The 25,818-nt window shown below is 38.9% G+C and overlaps 1 protein-coding gene across 1 annotated transcript; it reads left to right on the top strand.

Moving 5' to 3' along the window:
- Window positions 1-11: 11 nt before the first annotated feature.
- Window positions 12-24,987, top strand: XPA (XPA, DNA damage recognition and repair factor). The gene is made up of 6 exons (XM_030796245.1): window positions 12-290; window positions 3,648-3,758; window positions 7,747-7,852; window positions 10,120-10,285; window positions 12,348-12,465; window positions 24,323-24,987. Exons 1-6 carry the CDS (start codon window positions 119-121, stop codon window positions 24,469-24,471), a joined length of 822 nt encoding a protein of 273 aa, XP_030652105.1. The 5' UTR covers window positions 12-118; the 3' UTR covers window positions 24,472-24,987.
- Window positions 24,988-25,818: the final 831 nt, after the last annotated feature.

Consider the following 25,818-nt stretch of genomic DNA (forward strand, 5'->3'; position numbering starts at 1 on the left):
GCTCTCACTCAGGCCTCTGGGTGCAGGGAGCGCAGAGGCGGTGCAGGGCGGCTGGCTCGCCTCGGCGTGCAGTGCGCGTGCGTGGAGCTGGAAGCTAGGTCCTTGGAGTGGGTCGGAGATGGCGGCGGCCGACCGGGCTTTGCCGGAGGCGGCGGCTTTAGAGCAACTCGCGGAGCTGCCTGCCTCGGTGCGGGCGAGTATCGAGCGGAAGCGGCAGCGAGCACTGATGCTGCGCCAGGCCCGGCTGGCTGCCCGGCCCTACTCGGCGACGGCGGCTGCGGCTACTGGAGGTTTGGGCCGTGGCGGCGCTTGCCCCTTCCCTTTCCCCGCCTCCCCGGTCCCCAGACTGGCTCTTGCGAGCCGAGTCCCGGGGCTCGGGGGTCGCGTCAACTCCGCTGGCGTCTGTGTGCAGATTCCCCCCTCCTCGGAGAGGGAATCCGCCCAGCCGCCTTTTCAAAGCGGCCTGTCAACGACCACAGAGCGTTCCGCGGTCGCACCTGGGCCTGCTGACCCCCAGCCCCGGGCCTTCTTCGCTGCACCTCGGCTGCTCAGCTTCGATTTTTCGTTTGGGGATGCAGCCGCCCCCGCCGGGAGGTGTCAGCCACTGCCAGGTGTCAGGGCCTCAGCTGTCCCGGAAAGAGGAGTTAGACTAGTTCTTGATTCTGGCCTATATACCTAGAACTAGTTGATGGAAGAGGCAGATCTTGGTGTTTGTTAGGGAGAGCTTTCAACAATTAGAGTTGCCAAAAGTGCAGTGGATTGCTTCTCATGAGCTTCCCGTTCCTAGAAGCTCTCAAATAGGAACTGGAAGAACCCTTACTTATGTGGAGGAGAGGAGATTCAGCAATCAGAATCTCCTATTCAGCAATCAGAAGAAGGGACTGGATAGTAAACCTTTAAGATTCTAATCCATAGATTCCATGAGTCTATTTCTTGGACATGTGACCTCTACGATATCTTGGCAAAAACTAGATGCTCAAAACGTGTTTATTGATTGAAGTAAATTAAGGACTGATCTCTCATTGCAGATTATTCTTTTATAGAATTTGCCACTGGGGTCAACTAATAATTTTTTCCAGGATACTTGAAATATAGTTTGGTTGACTGGCAGTTCTTCAGGACTACCTCTGTAACATGAAGTACATGTGTTCCTAAAGCTCTATACTGCCCTGTGTCGAGTACAGTTTAGAGCTGTATTACTCTTTTTTATCAGCCAGATGTAGTGAGAGTGAGAAGAGTCTGAGGCTGGCAGCATGTCTTGATATTCATACTAATACCGAAACTGCAAATTCCAGCTACTTTTGATGGTACTGGTCTCATCCTTTCTACTTTATAGTGGTTACCTTTTATTCCTTTCTAAACTTGAGGCACGCTAGAGTCAGACAAAAAGTTGACTTGCACTGATTAATTCATAGTCATGATTCCATAAAGGTTTCCAGATCTACGACATGGCTGTGGAACGGAAGGTGCAAAATAGCAAAAACTGACATTAAATTAAACTTTTGATCATGGGAAGCAAGGTAGAATGAACATTCTTTAAGATTTCTTAGGCAGTTCCCCAAGAACTGAACTGTATTGTAGCATTGGGTGCAACCCACTGTGTTTCAAGAGTTAGGTAAGTGCTGAGATTTTTATCTTTGTGACACTTTTATTTCATGGTACTATACAATTTTCTTTTTCTCTGTGTGCCATGACATATGCCATGAAAGACTGAAAAACTTGCTTAGAATACGAAGAGTGGTGCTGAGGTCCTGGGGAAACAGCAAGGCATAGCAGCAGAGAGAAATTGGACTTTGTTTTGGGCATGAGTTAGCATTGTTTAGAATCCTGCTCAAGTCATGGGCTCGACTACTCCAGCTTTCCCTCTTCTTAATTCCCATTGTGTTTACTGTCATTCCATTCATTTACTTTGCTATTTATATTACATATTCTGGTAGGTTCATTCATTTCTATCCATCCAGTTGGTACTCATGGAATGTTTACTATTTGTCAGAAGTATACAGGTAAAGGCACTCAGTCTAATGAAGGGATACAGAGAGATGAACAGGCATTATAGTGTGAGAATTGCTATTAACGGTGGAAACAAGCTTATAATCTAATCCTTTCATTTAATAGAGGGAGAAATTGAGGCCAGAGAAGGGGAGTGACTTTAGCAGAATAAAACATATTAAATCTGTCTTATTTTAAAAAATGGAGGTGTAACATACTGTAAAATGTACTCATCTGAATTTTACCTATGTGAATGCTTGTGTAAACACCATAGTGATCAAGACATGTACACTTTCAGAACCTTAGAAGTTTTCCTATTGCGCCTTCCTAGTCGATGTCCACTCTCTACTCTCAGAAGTAATACTCTTCTGACCATTTGATTGGTATTACCTATTTCCAAACTTCATGTACATTGAGTCATACAGTATCTGGCTTTTTTTGCGCAACATAGTATCTGAGAGATTCACACATTTTGTTGCATGCACTGGTAGTTTGTGTGTTTAGATGTTGTGTAGATTCTTTTGTATTATGCCACAATTTATTCCTTTTGGTGGCTATTTGGGTTGTTTCCACTTTGGGACTGTTATGAATGAAACCTCTGTACACATTCTTATGTATTTTAGTGGACATACACAGTCACTTCTCTTGTGTATATGCCTGGAGATGGAATTGCTGGGTCATAGGAGAGGTGTAGTTATGTTAAGCTTTAGTAGATATTGCCAGACAGTGATTATATCAGTTTCCAATCTCACCAGCAATGTATGGCAGTTCTGGTTGCTCCACATCCTCACGCTTGTTATTGTCAGTCTTTTTCATTGTAGACATTCTGGTGAGAGTGTAATGATACTTCATTATGGTTTTAATTTGTATTTTCCCAATGATTAGAGATAATGAGAACCTTTTCATGTGCTTTTTGGCCGTTTAGATATCCTCATTCGTGAAGTGCCTATTCAAATCTTTTGCCTGTTTTTAAAAGTTGGGTTTTTTGTCTTTTACTGACTTAGAGGATTTTATTATGTATTCTGAATGTGAGTCCTTTGTCAGATATGCATACGTTAGTCCCCCCTTTTCCAGAGTTTCACTTTCTGTGGCTTTAGTTACCCACAGTCAACCATGGCCCAAAATATGAAATGGAAATTTCCAGGTGCACACGCGCGTGCGCACACACACACACAACACACCCCACTGCTGGAGTTCTGGCTGAGATCACCTTGAATCTTTAGATAAATTTGTGAAGAACTGACGTTTTTATAATATTGAGGCTTAAAATCCATACACAGTATATTTCTCCATTTAAGTCCTCTTTGATTTCTCTTAGTGTTTTGTAGTTTTCAGGGCAGAGGTTTTACACATCTCTTCCTAGGTTGTTATTTCTTAATTCTAATTGTAGATTCTTGTGGATATTTTACACACATAATTACATCATCTGTGAATAGATGCTGTTTTACTTCTTTCTTTTCATCCTTTATGCCTTTTTGGTTTTCTTGCTCTGTTGGACTAGCTGGGACCTTCAGTATAATGTTGAATAGAAGTAGTGATTGTGGACATCCTTGTGTTGTTTGAGATATATTGAATTCAAAGGAATTTTCTGTTTATGAACAAGGTAACATACGGGCTTACCTACTTCAATTGTTGACTGCTTTTACTTACTTTTGTAGGCATGGCTAATGTAAAAGCAGCCCCAAAGATAACTGACACAGGAGGAGGCTTCATTTTAGAAGAGGAAGAAGAAGAAGAACAGAAAATTGGAAAAGTTGTTCATCAACCAGGTAAAGTGAGTTTTTCAAAAATAAGTATCTAGATTGGTTATTTTGAGTAACATGCATAGTTTTATGCAAAGTGATGCTAAATAATGCCACAACTACTTTAATCAGTGAGTACATTATCTTTATAAAAGTGATAAAGTTTGGCAGTTTTGCTAGTAGATTAAAAAAAAAATCAAAGAAACAGCCATGCATATGGAAATGATTATTTAACTTGTGGCTGATGTGCTTAGGGGTTGATGCTCTCTGTTGGTTTATAATAGGCAGGGTTAGCCAGTATATTGATTGGTAGAATAAATACTCAAAATTATCTTGATAGGCTGAAATGAGGCACCAGAATCCAAGAGATAACATTTAGGACATTCTTTTATTTATCTGTGGAGAAAGAAGGCAGCTTACAAAGTATAAGATAGACAGACCAGTATAAAAAGAAGGGTGTAACTATGATCTAAGGTTAGTGCTTTGGTAAATCACTTATATGTATACATATCTTCACAGTGAGGGTACTTTCACACTCTTTGGGAAAAAGATAGAAACACTTTATTTGTTCATAAGTTTGGCAGCCAACAGTGCAATATAACAGCTTTTTAAAAAAAAAAAAGAAACCTATTCCAGTCTTTAGTTGCAGCTACAGAACTGTTGTGCATTCATCAATGTAGGTGGTTGCCCTGCTCTGATCTATGTGTGTCTATACTGTTGTTTGCAGAAGCTGAGACTTGAAGGATTAAAATATTTGTTTTTATTTACATCAGGGACTGGTTTTGTGGAAGACAAAACCCAGGGTGGGGTTGGGGGGTGGCTGGGGATGGTTTCAGGATGATTCAAGCACATTATATTTTATTGTGTACTTTATTTCCATTATTATTACATTGTAATGTATAATGAAATAATTACACAACTCTTGCTTATGGTCGACTGCCAGTTTCTGAGTGGTAAATGTAAAAGGGAGTGACAATTTGAAAATTATCATTGTGTTTATTTAGGAATTCCCATTATAAAGAATATTTTAAATTTAAAAACTGCACATTTTAAATGTTTTGATTAATAATGCTATGTAATAACTTCCTAATTGGTATTTCTGCCACAGTTTCTCTTCATTCTAACGCATCCTGGTAAATTTTTCAAAGATACCACTTTGACTATCACTAGCCTTGTTCCAAAATTTTTAGTTTTCCTTTTGTCTATAGATATGCTTCCCTAATATTCTACAAAAGAAGTATGATTGTTTTTTTTCTTAAAGTTTGGAGATTAGTGTGTTATAACGAAGGAGGTAAGGGAAGGCAGTGATAGGAATATTTTGAAACAAACAATTAATGACATAATGACAATTCCCCTTTTCTTTTTTTTTTCTTTGAGACGGAGTTTCACTCTTGTTGCCCAGGCTGGAGTGCAATGGTGCGATCTTGGCTCACCGCAACCTCTGCCTCCTGGGTTCAAGCGATTCTCATGCCTTAGCCTCCCGAGTAGCTGGGATTATAGGCATGCACCACCAGGCCCAGCTAATTTTGTATTTTTAGTAGAGACGGGGTTTCTCCATGTTGGTCAGCTGGTCTTGAGCACCCAATCTCAGGTGATCCACCCTCCTTGGCCTCCCAAAGTGCTGGGATTACAAGCGTGAGCCACTGCACCTGGCCGACAACTCGCCGACAACTCCTTTTTTCTTCTTGTTGGAAATTGTGGCAGTTCTGAGAGTTGGAGCATTCAGCCTAAAGACTTCTTAGTAAAATTTATTTATTTACATATATATGTTTATTTATTTAGAAAGAGCCTTGCTCTGTCACCAGCCTGGAGTGCAGTGGCGTGATCTTGGCTTACTGCAACCTCCACCTCCTGGGTTTAAGCGATTCTCTTACCTCAGCCTCCCAAGTAGCTGGGACTACAGGCACACACTACCACGCCTGGCTAATTTTTTTTGTTTTTGTTTTTGAAACGGAGTTTCACTCTTGTTGCCCAGGCTGGAGTGCAGTGGCGCAATCTTGGCTTGCTGCAACCTCCACCTCCTGGGCACAAGCGATTCTCCTGCCTCAGCCTCCAGAGTAGCTGGAATTACAGGTGCCAACCACCACGCCCAGCTAATTGACACCTGGCTAATTTTTGTATTTTTTTTGTAGAGACAGGGCTTTGCCATGTTGACCAGGCTGGTCTCGAACTCCTGGACTCAAGTGATCCACCCACCTTGGCCTCTCAAAGTGCTGGGATTATAGTTGTGAGCCACTGTGCCAGCCTTACTAGTAAAATTTAAAGACTTGCTGGGAGAAACAGTTCTTACAGGATTAAGTTCCTTAGCTAGGCATTTGAAGTCCTTAAATAATCTAGATTTACCTTACCTAGAGTGGTTTTTCTGTGCTGGGAGTTGAGGATACATGGCTGAATACAGCCTTTCTCCTCAAGGAGTTTATAATCCACAAGGTGAGACAGATGAAGAAGCTATTTGCTTTGTTGATGGGGGTAGAATGGAGAGAGAAAAAATTTTTTCCATATGGAAGTGAATTCTGTTGTTGTCGCTCTTCTATTACCATGCTGTTTATTGCTCTTTCCTGTGTAATGTTGGTGCCCTGTCTGCAAGCAGATCCCTTTTCGCCCTACCACTCTGGGACTCATCTCTTTTGTACTTTCAGCAGTGCTGTGGTAGGCAGAATAATGGCCCCCAAAGATGTCCATGCCTTAATCACTCTGGAACCTGTGAATATATTATCCTTATCATAGCAAAAAGGACTTTGCAGATATGATTAAGGTTAAAGACCTTGAGATGGGGAGAATATCTTGGGTTATTCAGGTAGACCCAATGTAAGCACACAAGTTTCCTTAAAAGTGGGAGAGGGGCCGGGCACGGTGGCTCACGCCTGTAATCCCAGCACTTTGGGAGGCCAAGGCAGGTGGATCACCTGAGGTCAGGAGTTCAAGACCAACCTGGCCAACATGGCAAAACTCTGTCTCTACTAAAAATACAAAAATTAGGGCCGAGTGCAGTGGCTCATGCCTGTAATCCCAGCACTTTGGGAGGCCAAGGTGGGTGGATCAGGAGGTCAGGAGATCGAGACCAGCCTGGCCAACATGGTGAAACCCCATCTCTACTGAAAATACAAAAATTAACCAGGCATGGTGGTGCGTGCCTGTAATCCCAGCTACTTGGGAGGCTGAGGCAGGGGAATCGCTTGAACCCAGGAGATGGAGGTTGCAGTGAGTCGAGATTGCGCCACTGCACTAAAACCTGAGCAACAGAGCGAGATTCCATCTCAAAAAACAAAACAAAACAAAAACAAAAATTATCCGGGCATGGTGGCGTGCACCTGTAATCCCAGCTACTTGGGAGGCTAAGGCAGGAGAATCGCTTGAACCTGAGAGGTGGAGGTTACACTGAGCCGAGATCGTGCCACTGCACTCCAGCCTGGGCGGCAGAGCAAGACTCCATTTCAAAAAAACAAAAAAAGTAGAAGAGGAAAGCCGAGAGTCAGAGGGACATGTGATTATGGAAGAAGTGAGTGATGCCATGTGAGAAGCCACCATTGCTGGCTGTGAAGATGGAGGAAAAGGGGTCATGAGTCAAGGAATACAGGCAGCCTGTAGAAGCTGGAAAAGGCAAGGAGATGGATTCTTGCCTAGAGCCTCCAGAAAGGAACACAGCCCTGCCAACACCTTGATTTTAGCCCACTGAGACCCATGTCAGAATAAACTAGAGATATGTGTGATAATAAATGTGTGTTGTTTTAAGTCACTCAGTCTGTGGTAGTTTCTTATAACTGCAATGTAGCACTAACACAAGTACCTTGCACATGGCTGGGATTCAGAAATACTTGTGGACTTGCTAGGTTTTTTTCTTTATGTTACTTCCTTTTCTTTTTCCTCTTTTTTTTTTAATAAACATTTTATCTTTTACTTAAATGTATTTATGTCAGGCATAACATACATGATAAGCTAATAAAATAGAGGAAAATGTATTTTTCTAGTCATAAAAAAGGAAACTTTATTAAAGAGTTCATTTTCCTTTTCTTAGGACCTGTTATGGAATTTGATTATGTAATATGTGAAGAATGTGGGAAAGAATTTATGGATTCTTATCTTATGAACCACTTTGATTTGCCAACTTGTGATAACTGCAGGTACTGATTTTAGATAGTGTTCTTAATTGTTAATGTTTATGTATAGGTTTAGGGCAAAACAAGTTATATCTGTTTGGATTTGATATTTTCTTAGTAATTATGAATTTTATTTTGGGCGTTTCCTAAAATTTCTATGGTTTCTATTTTGCCAAATGCAGTAAATCTGTGCTTATTAAAGCTTATGATATACCCCATAAAATAGGAAGGATGCCAATGGTTCTGCCATAGAAATTTCCTTTTCTTTTTCTGCTGGCCTGAGTTTTTTTGTTTTTGTTTTTTAACATCTCTCAGTAGCAGGCTGCTAACCCTTCTCTTCACCCAGCCCTAATGATCCCTCTATTTCTTAATTATTCCAGGATGTGTTACATCTTGGTCAGAGGAGTGGGGCCTTCAGTGAGAGGACAGTAGCTCAGAATACCTTTTTCATTCACCTTTGGCTACCCTCATAAAGAGAATAGATGAGGAAAAACTATATTCTTCCATTCTTTTTCTTCTTCTAGACTTTATCCTTTTTTTATGTCACCCAGAATAACCTTTCTCACTTCACATGGTTCTCCTATTGCTACTGTTTACTCAGCCAAATGCTGTGTTGATATCTTTTGCACACTGAAGGTCCTATCTTGGAATCTTAGTTGGCCCTGTTACCTGTTCCCTGTGCTTACTTTGTCCCTACAGTCCTAAATCAACTCCTCACCTGCCTGAAGGACCTGCCCTTTCAGAGTCCCTGCTGCAGACATTGGGAGCCATCATGATTGGCTTGTTGCTGAGCGGAATCCTCGGTAGATAGAGAGGGAGATGTGGTCCCTGGTCTCATGATCAGATATATGGCTGGGAATGCTCTGGCACCCCAGCTGGAACTATAGATTACAAACTCATTTCCCACCGACACAGTGGTTAAAGTCCACAGTATTGTCGTCATTCTCCTTAAGGGCCAGTATAGCTTTTGGGAACTGAAACACTACATATAATTTTATTTCCAAGAGAAAATGGAAGCAACTGTTGTACCAGTTTAAAGGAAGTTGTGAATATATTACCTTGCCATAGCAAAGGGACTTTGCAGATATGATTAAGGTTAAAGACCTCGAGATGGGGAGATTATCCTGGGTTATCCAGGTAGACCAAATACAAGCACATGAGCTTTCTTAGAAGTGGAAGAGGAAAGCTGAGATTCAGAGGGACATGCGATTAGTGAAAAAGTGAGTGATGCAATGTGAGAAGCCATCATCACTGGCTGTGAAAGTGTAAGGAGGGGGTCATGAGTTCAGGAATGCAGGTGGCCTCTAGAAACTAGAAAAGGCAAGGAGATGGATTCTTACCTAGTGCCTCCAGAAAGGAACGTGGTCCTGCCACACCTTGAAAAGTCTGAAAACATTACACTTTTATGTTTAATCATAATCAGGAACACAGTCCTCCATTCTTTTTCAACATCGTCAAAGATGATAGTACCATATAGTCTACATGTCTCCTGTTAGTTTATACTTCTGAATTATTTAGCTTTCGTATAGCTCTTCCCAGTTTTAACTTTTATGTTTTTGTGATAGAATCCTCTGATAGAACCTTTGATTTCTCCCCTCCCTGACCTGTACCTGCTCTTTAGTGTTTACCATTTCAGTAAAGCCAGCTTCATTCACTGGCTATGTCTCCACTCTCCTGTGTGTATTAATTCCAAACCTGTTTGGCTCTAGGTTCAAACCATATCCTGAATCCATCGGCATCTCATCCTCTCCCACTGCTGCCTTAGTCTAGGCCACCATCAGCTCTTGGCCTGGACCACTGCAGTAGTGTTCTAACTGATCTCTCCCCCATTACCCCTTTCACACCCCTAGGGTCTCCTTTTCATATAGTATTTTGCTCAAAACCTTCTAGTGGTTTCTAACCATTGTCTTCACCATTGCTTGCAAGGCCCTGACTGTCTCTGACTGTATCTCCCACCACTCCTCACCATCGCTTACTTCAGGTCTTCTGGTTACACTGGTCCTCTTGCTGTAAGCTCTCTTTGCAAAATACACCCCTGCCCTAGAGGCTTTTCCCTTGCTGTTCCCTTTGCTAGGAATGTTTTTTTCTCTAGATAATGTAACATCAGAATAAGTAAAAGATAAAATATTTTTCTGTTAGAATTCTTATGTTGCTAACTTAACCATGAGAGTTGCAGGAAAAAGTATTTTATATGTCCTTTTTGCTGTGTGTGCCCCTAAGTTGCGGGGCTGTTTGCAAACTTAGCTTATTTAAAATAACTAATTTATATAATGGACTTAATCTGTTTTCAGAGATGCTGATGATAAACACAAGCTTATAACTAAAACAGAGGCAAAACAAGAATATCTTCTGAAAGACTGTGATTTAGAAAAAAGAGAGCCACCTCTTAAATTTATTGTGAAGAAGAATCCACATCATTCACAATGGGGTGATATGAAACTCTACTTAAAGTTACAGGTCTCTAATAAGTTGTATTTATTATTTTTAACTCTGGTAAAGTCTTAATAAACTAGTCATAATTAGTTTGGTTTTTGCTTACAGAGTGTGAAAAAACTCTTTTCCCTAGTGTTACATATGCTTCACAGTCATGTATAATGACATTTAATAACATGTTTTCTCATTTTGCTTTTTTTTTTTTTTTTTTTTTTTTTTTAAACAATAAGGTCTCACTCTGTCACTCAGGCTGGAGTGCAGTGGTGAGATCATGGCTCACTGCAGCCTTGACCTTCTGGGCTCAGGTAACTCAGCCTTCTGAGGAGCACCTGGCTAGTTTTTTGTATTTTTTGTAGAGATGGGGTTTTACCATATTGCCCAGGCTGGTCTCAAACTCCAGGGCTCAAGTGATCCTCCTGCTTTGGCCTCGCAAAATGCTGGGATTACAGGCATGAGCCGCCACACCTGGCCTCATTTTGCTTCTAATATGGCAGTTTGAAACAAACCTGTTGCTATTGGGTGATGTTAAGAGTACAATTTGGAAACTAAAAAAGGTTGGAATGGGAGTCAGGCCTCGTTTCCTTACCCTCTTTCACCTCCATCTCCCACCAAAAAAGAAATATTAAAAAAAAGAAAAATTTCAGGAATTTCATAAATACCTAAAATCTAACTCTACCCATCTGGAATGCTAGCGAGTGTCCATATAGCTCTGTAATCTCGGAGCAGATCTTCTCAATTCCACTTGCTGCATATGGGTTACAGGTGTGCCAAGATGGTGATCCACTTAGTGGCTAGGACTGCTAGTGCCCAGGCCAGTTTCTTTGAGTCACAAGCAGCCTCTTGTATCTACCTCAGAGTGGTACAAATATTGTAATATTCTTTTTGGGCTGTTAGCTTAAAAATATTGGGAGGCATTGCTTTAGAGCACAGTTTGAATATATACTATACTAGAAAATCCCATATCTCCAAATAAAATTAAGAAGCCATATTGTAAAACAAAACGTGTACTGAATTTCATTAAATACTAACATAAGATTCTGTTGATTAGAACATTCACTATTGTTTTATGTACCATTAAATATTTTTAAATGCCGCTGATTAAATCAACATACGCTTTCTTATCGCTTGATGCTTTTATTTTATACTTGGTGAAATAGTGCCGTTAGACTTTATTATAGTTTTTTGTCATATATCAAGACTTTTGCACACATAAAAGGGAAAATGCAAGTGCAAAAGACTTATGAAGGTATTCCTAAACTTTACATTCAGAGTCCAATTCTTCTGCACCACTTTTTGACTCAGAGTTGTTAAAGTACCATTAAGTGCATTGGTGATGCAGCATTTTCAGGGATGTTAAATTGTGGAAAACGTGATGTCTCAAAATATATGAAATATATCACTTGATTATGTTAAGAAATTTGAGTTTGGCTACACTGATTAATATTATGGTCCTTTTAACATATTGTTAGAGGTATCCTGAGCATAATTCTTAGTGTGTAAATTCTCCTAAAATGTAAGTAAATACTATAAAGAGTAAAGGTATATAATGTAAAGTTTTAAAAGTAGAATGAAGACTTTTTACATCATTTTGGTACCAAAATTTTAAAAAATATATATCCTGCAGATCAGAAGTCAAGTCAATAGAGACAGTTATTGATCTTGAAGGAGATGAGTAGTAGTAATTGGTAATTTCCTATGGTTGGAGATTTTTGGAGATGACTTCATATTTAGGTCTGATGTGGCTAATCTGTCAACAAACTGTTTCTTTGGTGAGCCCACCACAGTTGATCAAACTCACTGACCACATGTACTTTTGATTCCTGTGACAATACAGTCAGAGGACAACTTTTCTATTTATAATCTACTTCAGCATACGTTTACTGACAGTTTCATAGGTTTAGATAGATGTTTTATTAGAGTTGTTTCTGATCATTAATATTTAAAATCTTTAAATTTCTAATAAGTATTTCTAAATTTATACTTGAGTTAGATCATTCTTTGGTACCTGTGGATTTGACAGTTATAACTTTATCATATTTTGCAAGTCTGAATCACAACTTATTTAAATATGGATTTTGTGTTGTAGATTGTGAAGAGGTCTCTTGAAGTTTGGGGTAGTCAAGAAGCATTAGAAGAAGCAAAGGAAGTCCGACAGGAAAACCGAGAAAAAATGAAACAGAAGAAATTTGATAAAAAAGTAAAAGGTAGATGGCCACATTTTATATCATGAAGGATTGTGTTTTACCATTTTGCAAAAAGCCTTTAGCTAGATTCTTCCTGTTTAATGTCACCAATAGATTGGAATGTGTTTTTTGGAGGTTGAAAAAAATGACTTAAAGTTTGCCCTCAGTACGTTGGTCTTCAAGGCACTCAGCTCAAACCTCACAGTACGACATTTCTGAAAAGCATGTACGTCATCATCTTAAAGTGAATCGTGTTTTTACATAGGAACAATGTAAGGATCAGGAGTGGTATCACTAGTCAAGGATTTGGCATCAATTAAATCTTAAGTATGATCAACAGTGTTATAAAAAACCCACCTACCAACAATCCCCTCTAATTGCTTAAAATGAAAAGCCATGCCCTAAGTCTTAGTCATCTAATTCAGCAGCTAGAAGGAACTTTTATTTTATGTATTACCAAAAGACCCAGAAAGGTGGAGTGACTTGTTACATAGATAGTTATTGGCAGAGTTGGGACTGGAAGCAGCCTTTTTTGACTGAAAGTCTCCATGAAGTAGTCATTTCTCTATCCATACATCTGTCTTTGCATGCATTCCCTTGTCCATCTATCTCTGCATTAATCTGTCCTTGTTATCCATCCAGGTATGTATGTCTGTTAAGTCTGTCTGTCTTTTCATCCATCCATCAATGCATCCAGTATTTACCAAGTGTCAACTGTGTGCCAGGCACTGTGCTAACATAAATTCTGGAGTCAGAGTTTGTCAGGAGAGAAACTTAAAATCGTGCAAGTGTGCTAGGTACCATGATAGTGATGAACGTGAGGTGCTGCGGGAGCACAGAGGTCACTTTCAACTCTACCACAGAATCCCTAAAAGAGTCTTAAAAAAGGAAACGTACATGTTCTTCATGCAGTAATTATGCAGAGTCCCACTGTAGTGTACAGTGTGTAGAGATAACACATACTTTATGTATATATTCAGTTTTATATACTAAATTAATTCATTGAAAGTGGATGTCCTATCCATATAATTTTGTTTATGTTTTTAGGATTCATAAGTGGTTTTGGAGAATGAATAAGATAAGGTCAGATGTCTTAAAAACAAAAAAGCAAAACCAAAAATTGAATGTAAGCCTTCCTTGTTGTGAGGAACACAAGTTGTTGTAATCCTTCTCATTGTGAGGATTTGTTTTTCCTTTGTCATTACAAGTGTAATTCAGTTACAGTGCAGAAAAGTTAGAGAATTACAAAGAGCTCTTATCGCATGATTTTCCTACTCAGAGACAATCATCAGCAACATTTTAATTTTTGCTCTTCCTGTTCTTTTCTGTCCTAAGATCCTTAAATTTTTTTAAAAATAAAAATGGAAGCACTATTTGACACGAAGTTAAGCAACTCCATGATCAACATCCTTATACACATCTTTTTATGTAGTTACTTAGCAATTCCTGAATCACAAGGTAAGGCACACATTCATGGCTTTGTAGAGGCTTCCTGTAATAAGCTGTGCCGTGTAAAAGCATTTCATTAAAGAACCTTCCCAAAATTAGCCACTGCTATATTGAGAGGATTTGGAGAGTTCTGATGAATTTGGCCCTTTAATCTTTTCAGTGCTTTACACCATTCCTTCCTCTGTGGTAGCAAGGAGAACCCTGAAAGATAAAGTAGTGAAAAGGCATTTTAAGAGGTGTGAAAGGGAGGACAGTTATAGATTAGTTATATACTAGCCTAGGGTTTTTTGTTAACTCCAGCTACCTGAAATCACCTCAACTCAACTCTTTGCTGCCTCCTTAAACCATTTCCAGGTGGTATTTTGGTGCAGATAATCATATATGGATAAAATAATAAGTATTAATTAAAAACCTGTATCTGCAAAGTGATGAAATATTTTTTAAAACGAGGGCTGTCTGTACTTTCTTAGATACTAATTCTGTAATTTGGTCAGTGTCATCTAATGGTAACTAAATTCCTGTAATTTGACAAACAGATTAAAAGATGATGGCATCCATTTCATCACATGCTTTTTTTTTTTATAAGAATTCTATGTGGCATATATATTATTAGTATGAACAGAACTCTTAAAGATTTAGTTTTCACTGGTATTACTTTCTAAAGAAATATAAACTTTAATTAGCTTTTTTTCTCATTACATTAAATTGCTGCTGTTAATCACCAGATAAGCTACTGTCAGTTGTCCTATTTTTGAAGAGTTTGAACTTGCCCTGAAGTTTTTCATAGAGTTAGACCTCTTGGGTCTGGTTTCTTTTTTCAGTTTGCTTCCTATTTGAATGAAGCATGTCTTTTGAGGAAATTTTCCAAAGTGGTTACGTGAGTGATATATTTTCCAAGTCTCTGTAAATAGAAATGTTTTTCTGCTTTTGTGCATATGAATACCTAAGTTCTGTAACATTACTCCACTGTCTTCTGGTGTTTAATGTGCAGAGAGGTCAGTGTGATGCCTTCTTTAATTATGGCTTCTTGTTGATTTACTTTAGAGGTTGTTCCTGCCATCCTGAATAGGCCACAAAGGGCTGAGATTGGAGTAGACACTGTAGAGATTAGACACAAGGAGCTTACTGTACAGTTTTCTCAGAAGGCTCAGAACAGAGAGGAATAAAAGCAAGTCTAAAAGTATTTTAGTTGAAAAGAAATTGGAACCTGGTTCCTCTTGGTCTTCTGATTTTGATCCACAAAGAAGCTGACACAGTTTACTTCTTTATGGGAAGGTAAGAGATTATATTTACCTGCTTTGAGAATATGATCTTCTATTTTAGCAGTTTGAGAATTGATCTTACTACCAAAAAGAATTTTACAGTTTAAATAGTATAAGGTGTGGATAGATAGATAGATAGATAGATAAAAATAAGGTGAAAGACAAGAAAGTGTTTTCTTGTTAGTGAATTCAAATTGTTACGGATTTTAGATACAAGAAGGCAGAAACTGCTGTTCAGTTTTTTTAACTGGTGTGAAAACTCTGTATCAAAATATTCAAAGGACCGATTGAGAGTATTTGGAAAGAGTTCTTTTGAATTTGGCCTTTTAATCTTTTCAATGCCCTATACCAGTCCTTCCTCTCTTCCAGTACCAAGGAGAGCCTTAAGGATAAAGTAGTGAACAGGCATCTTGAGTATGAAAGAGAGGACTGTTATACATTACAGAAATCAGTTATAGATTATAGAAATCAGTTTTGATTTCAAAACTTCAGGGTGCACTGGCCTTAATATTAGATGGGAATGTTCAGCTGGTTCAAATGTACAGAACGTTTTGGGTTTGCATGTCTATAAATAAGGTAGAGATGAGGCATTTCTTTAGTTATACCAGCTTTCTCTTATTCAGTACTGGTAGAGGTTACCCTTCTAAAAAAAGGAAAATAAATTCATTTTCATTATTTATTACTATGTACTTTCCTCCCAAAAGAGGTAGGTAAGAAATCTCTTACGGGGGCCCCAAGTTTGTGGACATTGTACATTGTAGGCCTGTGGTTATATATATGACTCTGGAGTCATCTCTCAAGAGAGTTTGGGAGACTCAATTCTCTGTTACTCTGCTTTAGTTTATGGAGGACTAAACATCATATTGTCATTGTGTCTTTTCCTTATAATTTTTTTTCCTTCTGTTAACAAGGGGCACCATGAGTTAATACTTACTGCCCTACCATAAAGTATTTAGAAGTATCTTATCTCTCTCAGCTAGTTGTCTTTTAAGTTTACCTCAGAAGCAGCACTGGGTTTCCATGAATACAGACCACCTCTTTTGCAAAACCAAGAGGTTAAACTGAATACAAGTTTTAGATTGGTATAAAATAACATTTTCATTTAAAAAAGGATTTAGGAGAATTTTTTTGTGTGTAAAAAGTATAAGCAGTCCCTGAATATATCAGTAACAAGACTGATTACATTGAAAATTGTTATAAATTTCCATGAAAGGCAGTCCTTAGTTAATAGCTTCCAGCATTGTGAAATTCTAGGCCAATGGAACTAGGAGGTTGGAACATGGTAAACCACTGTTTTGTCTCCAGCTTCAATTAGGCCTTCAGCACTGCGTAGGACCTGCACCCACCCCAGGTTTCCTCAGCTCCCCCAAAGTCGATTTCAGACCTACAGACCTTTTTTCAGTCTTCTAAAGCCTTACCTTGTTTTTAAAACTACCTCCTTCTCATTCTCAGCAGTAGGTAGTTGATTTCTGCTTTCCTAAGTTTTAAGTTGTTAAACGAAGTAATGTGAAAAAAGTATTAATCTTAAATTTTTTTTATTTACCTGATGTTGACATTTGCCATATTTACTTTTTCTTTCACATACACATATTTTGCCAAGCCATTTAAGTTGCAGACATTGTGATTCTTATAAACACTTCAGCATGTTTCTCCTCAGAACAATGGCATTCGGCTGAGAGCAGCGGCTCACGCCTATAATCCCAACACTTCGGGAGGCTGAGGTGGGCAGATCACCTGAGGCCAGGAGTTTGAGACCAGCCTGGCCAACATGGTGAAACCTTGTCTCTACTAAAAATACAAAAATTAGCTGGGCATAGTGGTGTGTGCCTGTAGTCGCAGCTACTCAGGAGGCTGAGGCAAGAGAATTGCTTGAACCTGGGAAGTGGAGGTTGCAGTGAGCTGAGATCCCGCCATTGCACGCCAGCCTGGGCAACAAGAGTGAAACTCTGTCTCAAAAAAAAAAACAAAAAACAATGGTGTTCTTCTACATAGCTAAAGAACAATGATCATACTCAAGAAATTTAGCATTAATATAATGCTGCCATCTTGTGTATAATTTAATATTCCCCAGTTCTTTTGGTGTCCTTTACAGCTTTTTGTTGGATCCAGGTGTTAACTCAAGGATGATGCATATTGATAGCTGCTTTTAAACTAGTCCCTCAGCCTTTTTTGTCTTTCACGACATTGACATTTTGCAGTTCCCAGGCCAGCTGCTGTTCAGTGTGTCCCTCCATTCAGATTTGTTAGCTGCATGTTTCCTCAGTTAGACTCAGGTCGAATGTTTTTGGTAGAAATACTTTCAAGGTGATGTGTTTGAGCATGTATCAGTAGACACATGGTACCAGCTCTCTCTTTTAAGGGAGTGGTAGTTTGACTGCTTCGTTAAGATGGTGTCTGCCAGGTTTTTCCATTGTAAAGGTACCCTTTATCCTTTGTAATTACTGAGAAATCTAATACTATGTGAATATCTGATTCCTTACCTTTCACTCAGTGGTTTTAGTACACAGGGCTGAGTCTTACTTTAGTTATTATGGTGGATATAAATGGTGATTTTCTATTTCTGTCACTTTCTGTAATTGTTGTTTGGCTTTTGGAAAGAAGAGCTTTTCTTCTCCTAAAAACTGATATTTTTGTAAGCATCAGCTAGACTCATTGTTTCTTATTCTGAAGTCAATGTATTTTAGTCCATTCCGGTCATGATTCATTTTGGTGTTGAAATTGTCCAAAATTTGGCCAGTAGAATCCCCTTCAGGCTAGCTCCTGTCTTTCTAAACTATTTTGTTTGGAAATAATTTCAAACTTATAAAAAAATTGCAAGGATAATAATACAAAGGGCCACTCATATATCGTTTATCCAGATTACCTACTGTTAACACTTTATGCTATTTGCATCATCATTTGCGTGCTCTTTCTATACATACACAGTATTTATTTTTTTCCAAACCATTTAAGACTAAGTTGTATACATCACCACCCTTTACCCATAAATATTACAGTGTATATTTTCTAATAGGTATATATTTTGTTACATAACCAAAGTATATTGTTAACTTGAGTAAATTTAACATTGATTTAGTATTTATGTCTAATCTGCCCTCCATATTCTAGTTTTGTTAGTTGATCTAATGTTATTTTTAGTAATTCCTGTCTGGAACAGAATCCAGTCTAGGATTGGGTATTGGCTTTAGGTACCAAGTCTTTCTAAACTTTTCTGGGATATTTACACAGCTCTTTTTTTTTTATGACATTGACATTTTTGAAGAAAAGTCTGCTTCCCCTGCCTTTTTTTTTTTTATTATTATACTTTAGGTTTTAGGGTACATGTGCACAATGTGCATGCTTGTTACATATGTATCCATGTGCCATGTTGGTTTGCTGCACCTGTTAACTCGTCATTTAGCATTAGGTATATCTCCTAATGCTGTCCCTCACCCGTCCCCCTAACCCACAACAGTCCCTGGAGTGTGATGTTCCCCTTCCTGTGTCCATGAGTTCTCATTGTTCAATTCCCACCTGTGAGTGAGAACATGCGGTGTTTGGTTTTTTGTCCTTGCGATAGTTTACTGAGAATGATGTTTTCCAGTTTCATCCATGTCCCTACAAAGGACATGAACTCATCATTTTTTATGGCTGCATAGTATTCCATGGTGTATATGTGCCACATTTTCTTAATCCAGTCTATTGTTGTTGGACATTTGGGTTGGTTCCAAGTCTTTGCTATTGTGAATAGTGCCGCAATAAACATATGTGTGCATGTGTCTTTATAGCAGCATGATTTATAGTCCTTTGGGTATATACCCAGTAATGGGATGGCCAGGTCAAATGGTATTTCTAGTTCTAGATCCCTGAAGAATCGCCACACTGACTTCCACAATGGTTGAACTAGTTTACAGTCCCACCAACAGTGTAAAAGTGTTCCTATTTCTCCACATCCTCTCCAGCACCTGTTGTTTCCTGACTTTTTAATGATCGCCATTCTAACTGGTGTGAGATGGTATCTCATTGTGGTTTTGATTTGCATTTCTCTGATGGCCAGTGATGATGAGCATTTTTTCACGTGTTTTTTGGCTGCATAAATGTCTTCTTTTGAGAAGTGTCTGTTCATGTCCTCTGCCCACTTTTTGATGGGGTTGTTTGTTTTTTTCTTGTAAATTTGTTTGAGTTCATTGTAGATTCTGGATATTAGCCCTTTGTCAGATGAGTAGGTTGCAAAAATTTTCTCCCATTCTGTAGGTTGCCTGTTCACTCTGATGGTAGTTTCTTTTGCTGTGCAGAAGCTCTTTAGTTTAATTAGATCCCATTTGTCAATTTTGGCTTTTGTTGCCATTGCTTTTGGTGTTTTAGACATGAAGTCCTTGCCCATTCCTATGTCCTGAATGGTATTGCCTAGGTTTTCTTCTAGGGTTTTTATGGTTTTAGGTCTAACATGTAAGTCTTTAATCCATCTTGAATTAATTTTTGTATAAGGTGTAAGGAAGGGATCCAGTTTCAGCTTTCTACATATGGCTAGCCAGTTTTCCCAGCACCATTTATTAAATAGGGAATCCTTTCCCCATTGCTTGTTTTTGTCAGGTTTGTCAAAGATCAGATAGTTGTAGATATGCGGCATTATTTCTGAGGGCTCTGTTCTGTTCCATTGATCTATGTCTCTGTTGTGGTACCAGTACCATGCTCTTTTGGTTACTGTTGCCTTGTAGTATAGTTTGAAGTCAGGTAGGGTGATGCCTCCAGCTTTGTTCTTTTGGCTTAGGATTGACTTGGTGATGCGGGCTCTTTTTTGGTTCCATATGAACTTTAAAGTAGTTTTTTCCAATTCTGTGAAGAAAGTCATTGGTAGCTTGATGGGGATGGCACCGAATCTATAAATTACCTTGGGCAGTATGGCCATTTTCATGATATTGATTCTTCCAACCCATGAGCATGGAATGTTCTTCCATTTGTTTGTATCCTCTTTTATTTCATTGAGCAGTGGTTTGTAGTTCTCCTTGAAGAGGTCCTTCACATCCCTTGTAAGTTGGATTCCTAGGTATTTTATTCTCTTTGAAGCAATTGTGAATGGGAGTTCACTCATGATTTGGCTGTTTGTCTGTGATGGTGTACAAGAATGCTTGTGATTTTTGTACATTGATTTTGTATCCTGAGACTTTGCTGAAGTTGCTAATCAGCTTAAGGAGATTTTGGGCTGAGACAATGGGGTTTTCTAGATATACAATCATGTCATCTGCAAACAGGGACAATTTGACTTCCTCTTTTCCTAATTGAATACCCTTTATTTCCTTCTCCTGCCTGATTGCCCTGGCCAGAACTTCCAGCACTATGTTGAATAGGAGTGGTGAGAGAGGGCATCCCTGTCTTGTGCCAGATTTCAAATGGAATGCTTCCAGTTTTTGCACATTCAGTACATTGGCTGTGGGTCTGTCATAGATAGCTCTTATTGAGATACGTCCCATCAATACCTAATTTATTGAGAGTTTTTAGCATGAAGGGTTGTTGAATTTTGTCAAAGGCCTTTTCTGCATCTATTGAGATAATCATGTGGTTTTTGTCTTTGGTTCTGTTTATATGCTGGATTACATTTATTGATTTGCGTATGTTGAACCAGCCTTGCATCCCAGGGATGAAGCCCACTTGATCATGGTGTATAAGCTTTTTGATGTACTGCTGGATTCGGTTTGCCAGTATTTTATTGAGGATTTTTGCATCAATGTTCATCAAGGATATTGGTGTGAAATTCTTTTTGGTTGTCTCTCTGCCAGGCTTTGGTATCAGGATGATGCTGGCCTCATAAAATGTGTTAGGGAGGATTCCCTCTTTTTCCCTGCCCTGCCTTTCAAAACATGCTTCTCACTTGGGGCAGTTTCTGGTGTGTCCTGCTGGTTGGATGCAGGGTATGCATTTCAGGCCACGGACAGTACGTAAGTGATGTGCTTTTCTCAGGGCCTCATATCTGGAGGCACTGATGTCTATCAGCCCTCAGTAGTGATTCTGATTTTGATTTGACAAGCAAAAAAAAAAATTGTATCCCCCTAGGTTTAGTGTCCATCCATTGATGGTTCTTGCTAGAACCAGTCTTTAGTATGATGGTTATAAGAACTGTCTTCTAATTCCAGCATTCCTTCTGCATTTAAGCAGTTGGCAGTCAGCATTCTGTAGCATCCTTTGCCCCATTTACTTATTCTTGGTATGAATTCATTAATTTCTGTTTTTCTCCAGTGGCTTTGGTTCATTTCTATCCTTATTTTGTTGCTCAAATGGTCTGATTTGGCCTAGTGACTAGCTTTTGTATCTTTTGACATGTCATTTCCTTACTTTTTTATTTTTATTTACTTATTTACTTTTGAGACCTAGTCTCGCTCTGTCACCCAGGTTGGAATGCAGTGGCGCGATCTCAGCTCACTGCAACCTTCACCTCCCGGGTTCATGTGATTCTCCTGTCTCAGCCTCCCAAGTAGCTGAGATTACAGGCATGTGCCACCATGTCCAGCTAATTTTTGTGTTTTCAGTAGAGATGGGGTTTCACCATATTGGCCAAGCTGGTCTCGAACTCCTGACCTCAAGTGATCCACCTGCCTTGGCCTCCCAAAGTGCTAGAATTATAGGCGTGAGCCACCGTGCCCAGCCTTATGTCATCATTTCTTGAGCACTCCTTTCTGCTTTCTAGTACAACACATGTGTATCTGTATTTCTATGTTTGTCTATAAATATATGTACACTTTGAGTTTACACTGATACATCCAGTTTTAAAATTTCACGGTTCATTTTAGTTTTACTTATACTGGCTTTTTGGATGATGAGAAACCTGGTGGCTCCCATGATCCTTAATATAGTGACTTGATCAAAGCCCTATGTGTGACTAATTCTCATTACTGTTGCTGCCTCCTCTTCTGGAGGGAGCCCTTTTTCTTGGGCTCTCTCACCCTGCTATGGATGCTTACTTGCTCCATAGGACTGGATTGTTCAGAAAGGGAAAGAAGGGTGAAAAAAAACCCCAAACCTGTCCATTTTTAAATACTTCCTTATGCTCTGTTGTTTTTTTCTTTGAGACAGTCTCGCTCTGTCACCTAGGCTGGAGTGCAGTGGTGCACTCACGGCTCACTGCAGGCGCAAACTCCTCGGCTTAAGCGATCCTCCCACTTCAGCCTCCCGAGTAGCTGGGACTACAGGCACATGCCACCGTGGCTAATTAAAAAAAAATTAATTTTTTAATTTTTAGTTTAATTTTTTTTTTAAGAGATTGAGGTTTCACTGTGTTGCCCAGGCTGGTCTTGAACTCCCAGGCTCAGGTAATCCTCCCAAAGTGCTGGGATTACAGGCATGAGCTATTGCACCTGGCCCCAAATACTTTCTTACTTTCTGGCACAAGTTTTTCCAGGAATGTCTAGTAAATGTTAAAGATATGGCTTTATTCTTACCATTATATAGCCTGACACACTAGCTGAAGAGTGGGGAGAAAAAGTCAAAGACAATGTAAAACCTTAGGTTCAATTATGGCTAGACAGACAGACTTTTACTACAAGTATTTTTTTTTAGTATTCAGAAAATTTTTCTTTGGTACCTATTTTTAAGTACACATAATGTTCAAATTAGGCAGAAAAGTTAGTTTAGCATGATTGCGCTGCAGTAAAATTTTGTAGGATTTTCAGTGGGATAAGGTGGCCAGATGTCTTACGTGAGAACCAAGTTGAAAAGCAGGTATTAGAATTCAAGTAGGTAACATCTTCCTTACATTATCTGAAACCAGAGGGCACCTGTGGAGTTCTGGTTAGCATATCACTTTTTATTTAGAAAATATCCTAAGGTAAAATTTAAAGGAAGGAGGACATTCCAGATCTTTATCTAGAAAAACCAAGGTCTTCAGAATATGAAAGCATACTGAAAGAAATGAAGAGTTTGGATGAACATTTTTTTCTTCCAGACCAAAAACTATCTAGAGGTGTATGCACTGAAATAATGTTGAAGTACTTTTCAGGCTAGAGGTATCCATCAACTATACAACCTTGGGCAACTTAACAACTTCTCTGTGCCTTGGTTTTCTCATCTGTAAAACTGGAATAATTCTACCTTAAAGGGATTGTGAGGATTAAATGCATTTAAAGTGGTAAGAACACTGCCTTATACATAGCCCTGTTTTCATCCTCATGATATAAAAGCTGAAAATAAGATTCAAGTAGTATTTTGATACTATAGATCTAAAATGGATTAGGGAAAATATGTGATTACTTGGTGTATGTTGATTTTTATAGCTGAGATTATACAAGACAGCTATCATACTCTCCCTTAGGTAATGCCACTGTCAAAGATGCTGAAGAACTGGGTGGATCACTGGCGAGAATAGAAATGTAAAGTGTTGCTTTTTATTAAAATATGATTTACTTGGTTGCTTTCAAAGAACCCAATATAATTTTCTTTGTAAAATGATTTTGACACGAAGTAGCAGAAAAAGCTACAGATATTAGAATATGACCAGTGTCCTGGCTTCACAGTTAAACTATCTTTGCTCAGTTTCCCTACCTGCAAAATAAAGTGAAGTAAAATCAAAACTCTATGGTTCTTTCCAGCTCTTAATATTCTGTGATTCTTATTTTTAGCCCTCTCCTAAAATAATGCCATCATCTTATAAGAACTTCAATAGACTTGGAAGAAGTCGTATTGCACAAGCACTTTTTCTAAGGTGAAAACATACCCAGCATAGTGGTAGAGTTCTCTACTTTCTAGTTTTCTTGCAAAGCTTGACTTGATGCTTATTGACGTAGCTCCCGACAGGAACTTAAAAACACTCCTTTTTCTTAATTATTTCAGCTGACTCCTTTTCCTACTGTGGCATTCTGTTATCTGAAGTCAAACGTACCTGAATGTGTCCTATTGTGTTACTCAACTCACTTCTGAATATGGTTCTGTTTTGCATACCACCAACCCACATAACCATTTCTGAATCTTGTTTCACACTGCTCCAGTGACAACTTGATTCACAGGCCGAACTAGTGAGGTAAGAAAGTAAGTGTGTCAAGTTTGTATAATCAACTGTTATAAAATTAGGGTAAACTATATATGGTTTCAATACACATAGACACACACACACATGTACATGGCTGAAGGCTTGATGGAGTTGGATTTTTGGATTCACCTGAATAGCACCAGTGAAAAGATGACTTTTTTTTTTTTTTCAGAATTGCGGCGAGCAGTAAGAAGCAGCGTGTGGAAAAGGGAGACGATTGTTCATCAACATGAGTACGGACCAGAAGAAAACCTAGAAGATGATATGTACCGGAAGACTTGTACTATGTGTGGCCATGAACTGACATATGAAAAAATGTGAGTTTTAGTTCAGTGACCTGTTTTATAGAATTTTATATTTAAATAAAGGAAATTTAGAGATTGGTCCTTTTCAAAATTCAAAAAAAATGCAACATCTTCATAGATGAATGAAACCCTTGTATAAATAATACTTCAGTAATAATTATGTATGTTATGGCTTAAAAGCAAGTTTCAGTGAAGGTCACCTGGCCTGGTTGTGTGCAGAATGTCATGTCTGTGATTGCTTTCTTACAACAGAGATGGGAGCTGAGTGCTACAGTAGGTGCAGAAGTGGTAGGTCAGCTATAAATTTTGAGGACAAGATACCAAGGCAAAACCTAGATTGGGGTAGAGGGAAAAGGGTTCAACAAAGGCCGAACTGGATTCTTAACCAAGAAACAAATAGCAATGGTGGTGTACCACTGTATCCCAAGTTCTAGTCATATGTTTTTTAGGACGATTTCTGTGGAAACAGTGGGGAACTACGGCTGGAAAAAGCCCTAATAGCAGAAATAAACATTGAGTTGTACGAGTCTGATCATGTTTCCTGTACTCTTGGGGCCTCTATTGCGGGCCTTAACGTTAGTATAGATAGCTTTTTAAATGCTGGATTAAAATGGAAAAGAGCTGTTTTCATGGTTGAATATCTGACTGTTGATCAAAGAAGGCACTGATGTTTATTGTAAGCAGTGCTAACATTTACTGAGCACTTACCAACCAGGTGCCAGGCATGCACCTAAGTGCCTTAGGAGTATGTTCATTTAGTCCCAGGCTTGCTTCCATGCTGCTTTCAGACATCTAAGGAAAGGAAGTGACAACCCAATCTCACATCACTGCAGGCATTTACATCAACTTTAGTGAAATTTTCCTGTATCGTCAAAAGAATTATTGGGTTTATGCATTATTTTTTGACAAAAACAAATTCCAGTTAAAATAACCTGATACTTTCAAATTGTTTGACATGACATTTTATCCTACTGTACAAATAGAATAGGAAGTTTAAACATTTCCGTTTTTTTCTTTAGTGGAGATTATGCTTGGAGAAAGGCTAAGTCAAAACAAGTCATGTCCAAATAATTCCGACTACACAGAAATGTTTGTGTATTTTTCAAGTTTGATTTCTTTAAACACCTTCACACTCAGTGACTGATATGTGCTATGCTAAATATTACAGCTCAGTAAAAATTGATTCTGAATGGGCGGCAAGATGTCTCTGGGGAAAAGAGCTTTCAGCTTGATGACAACAGAATAACTAGGGGTTCAGTTTGTTGCAAGGGCACTGTAGGGGGGAAAAGGAGCTCTTGGGTCAACTGGATCTAGGTTCAAATTCCACTTACTAGCTGTGGACCCTGGGTAAATTACTCCAAAA

The sequence above is a fragment of the Nomascus leucogenys genome, chromosome 1a (assembly GCF_006542625.1).
Source record: "Nomascus leucogenys isolate Asia chromosome 1a, Asia_NLE_v1, whole genome shotgun sequence".
NCBI lineage: Eukaryota > Metazoa > Chordata > Mammalia > Primates > Hylobatidae > Nomascus > Nomascus leucogenys.

Bases quoted from the DNA above. Each gene is read 5' to 3' on its own strand.
- XPA (XM_030796245.1), top strand. From the start codon at position 119: ATGGCGGCGGCCGACCGGGCTTTGCCGGAGGCGGCGGCTTTAGAGCAA. The intron at 291-3,647 runs GTTTGGGCCGTG...TTACTTTTGTAG, and splicing joins GGCGGCTGCGGCTACTGGAG to GCATGGCTAATGTAAAAGCA. The intron at 10,286-12,347 runs GTCTCTAATAAG...TTTGTGTTGTAG, and splicing joins AACTCTACTTAAAGTTACAG to ATTGTGAAGAGGTCTCTTGA.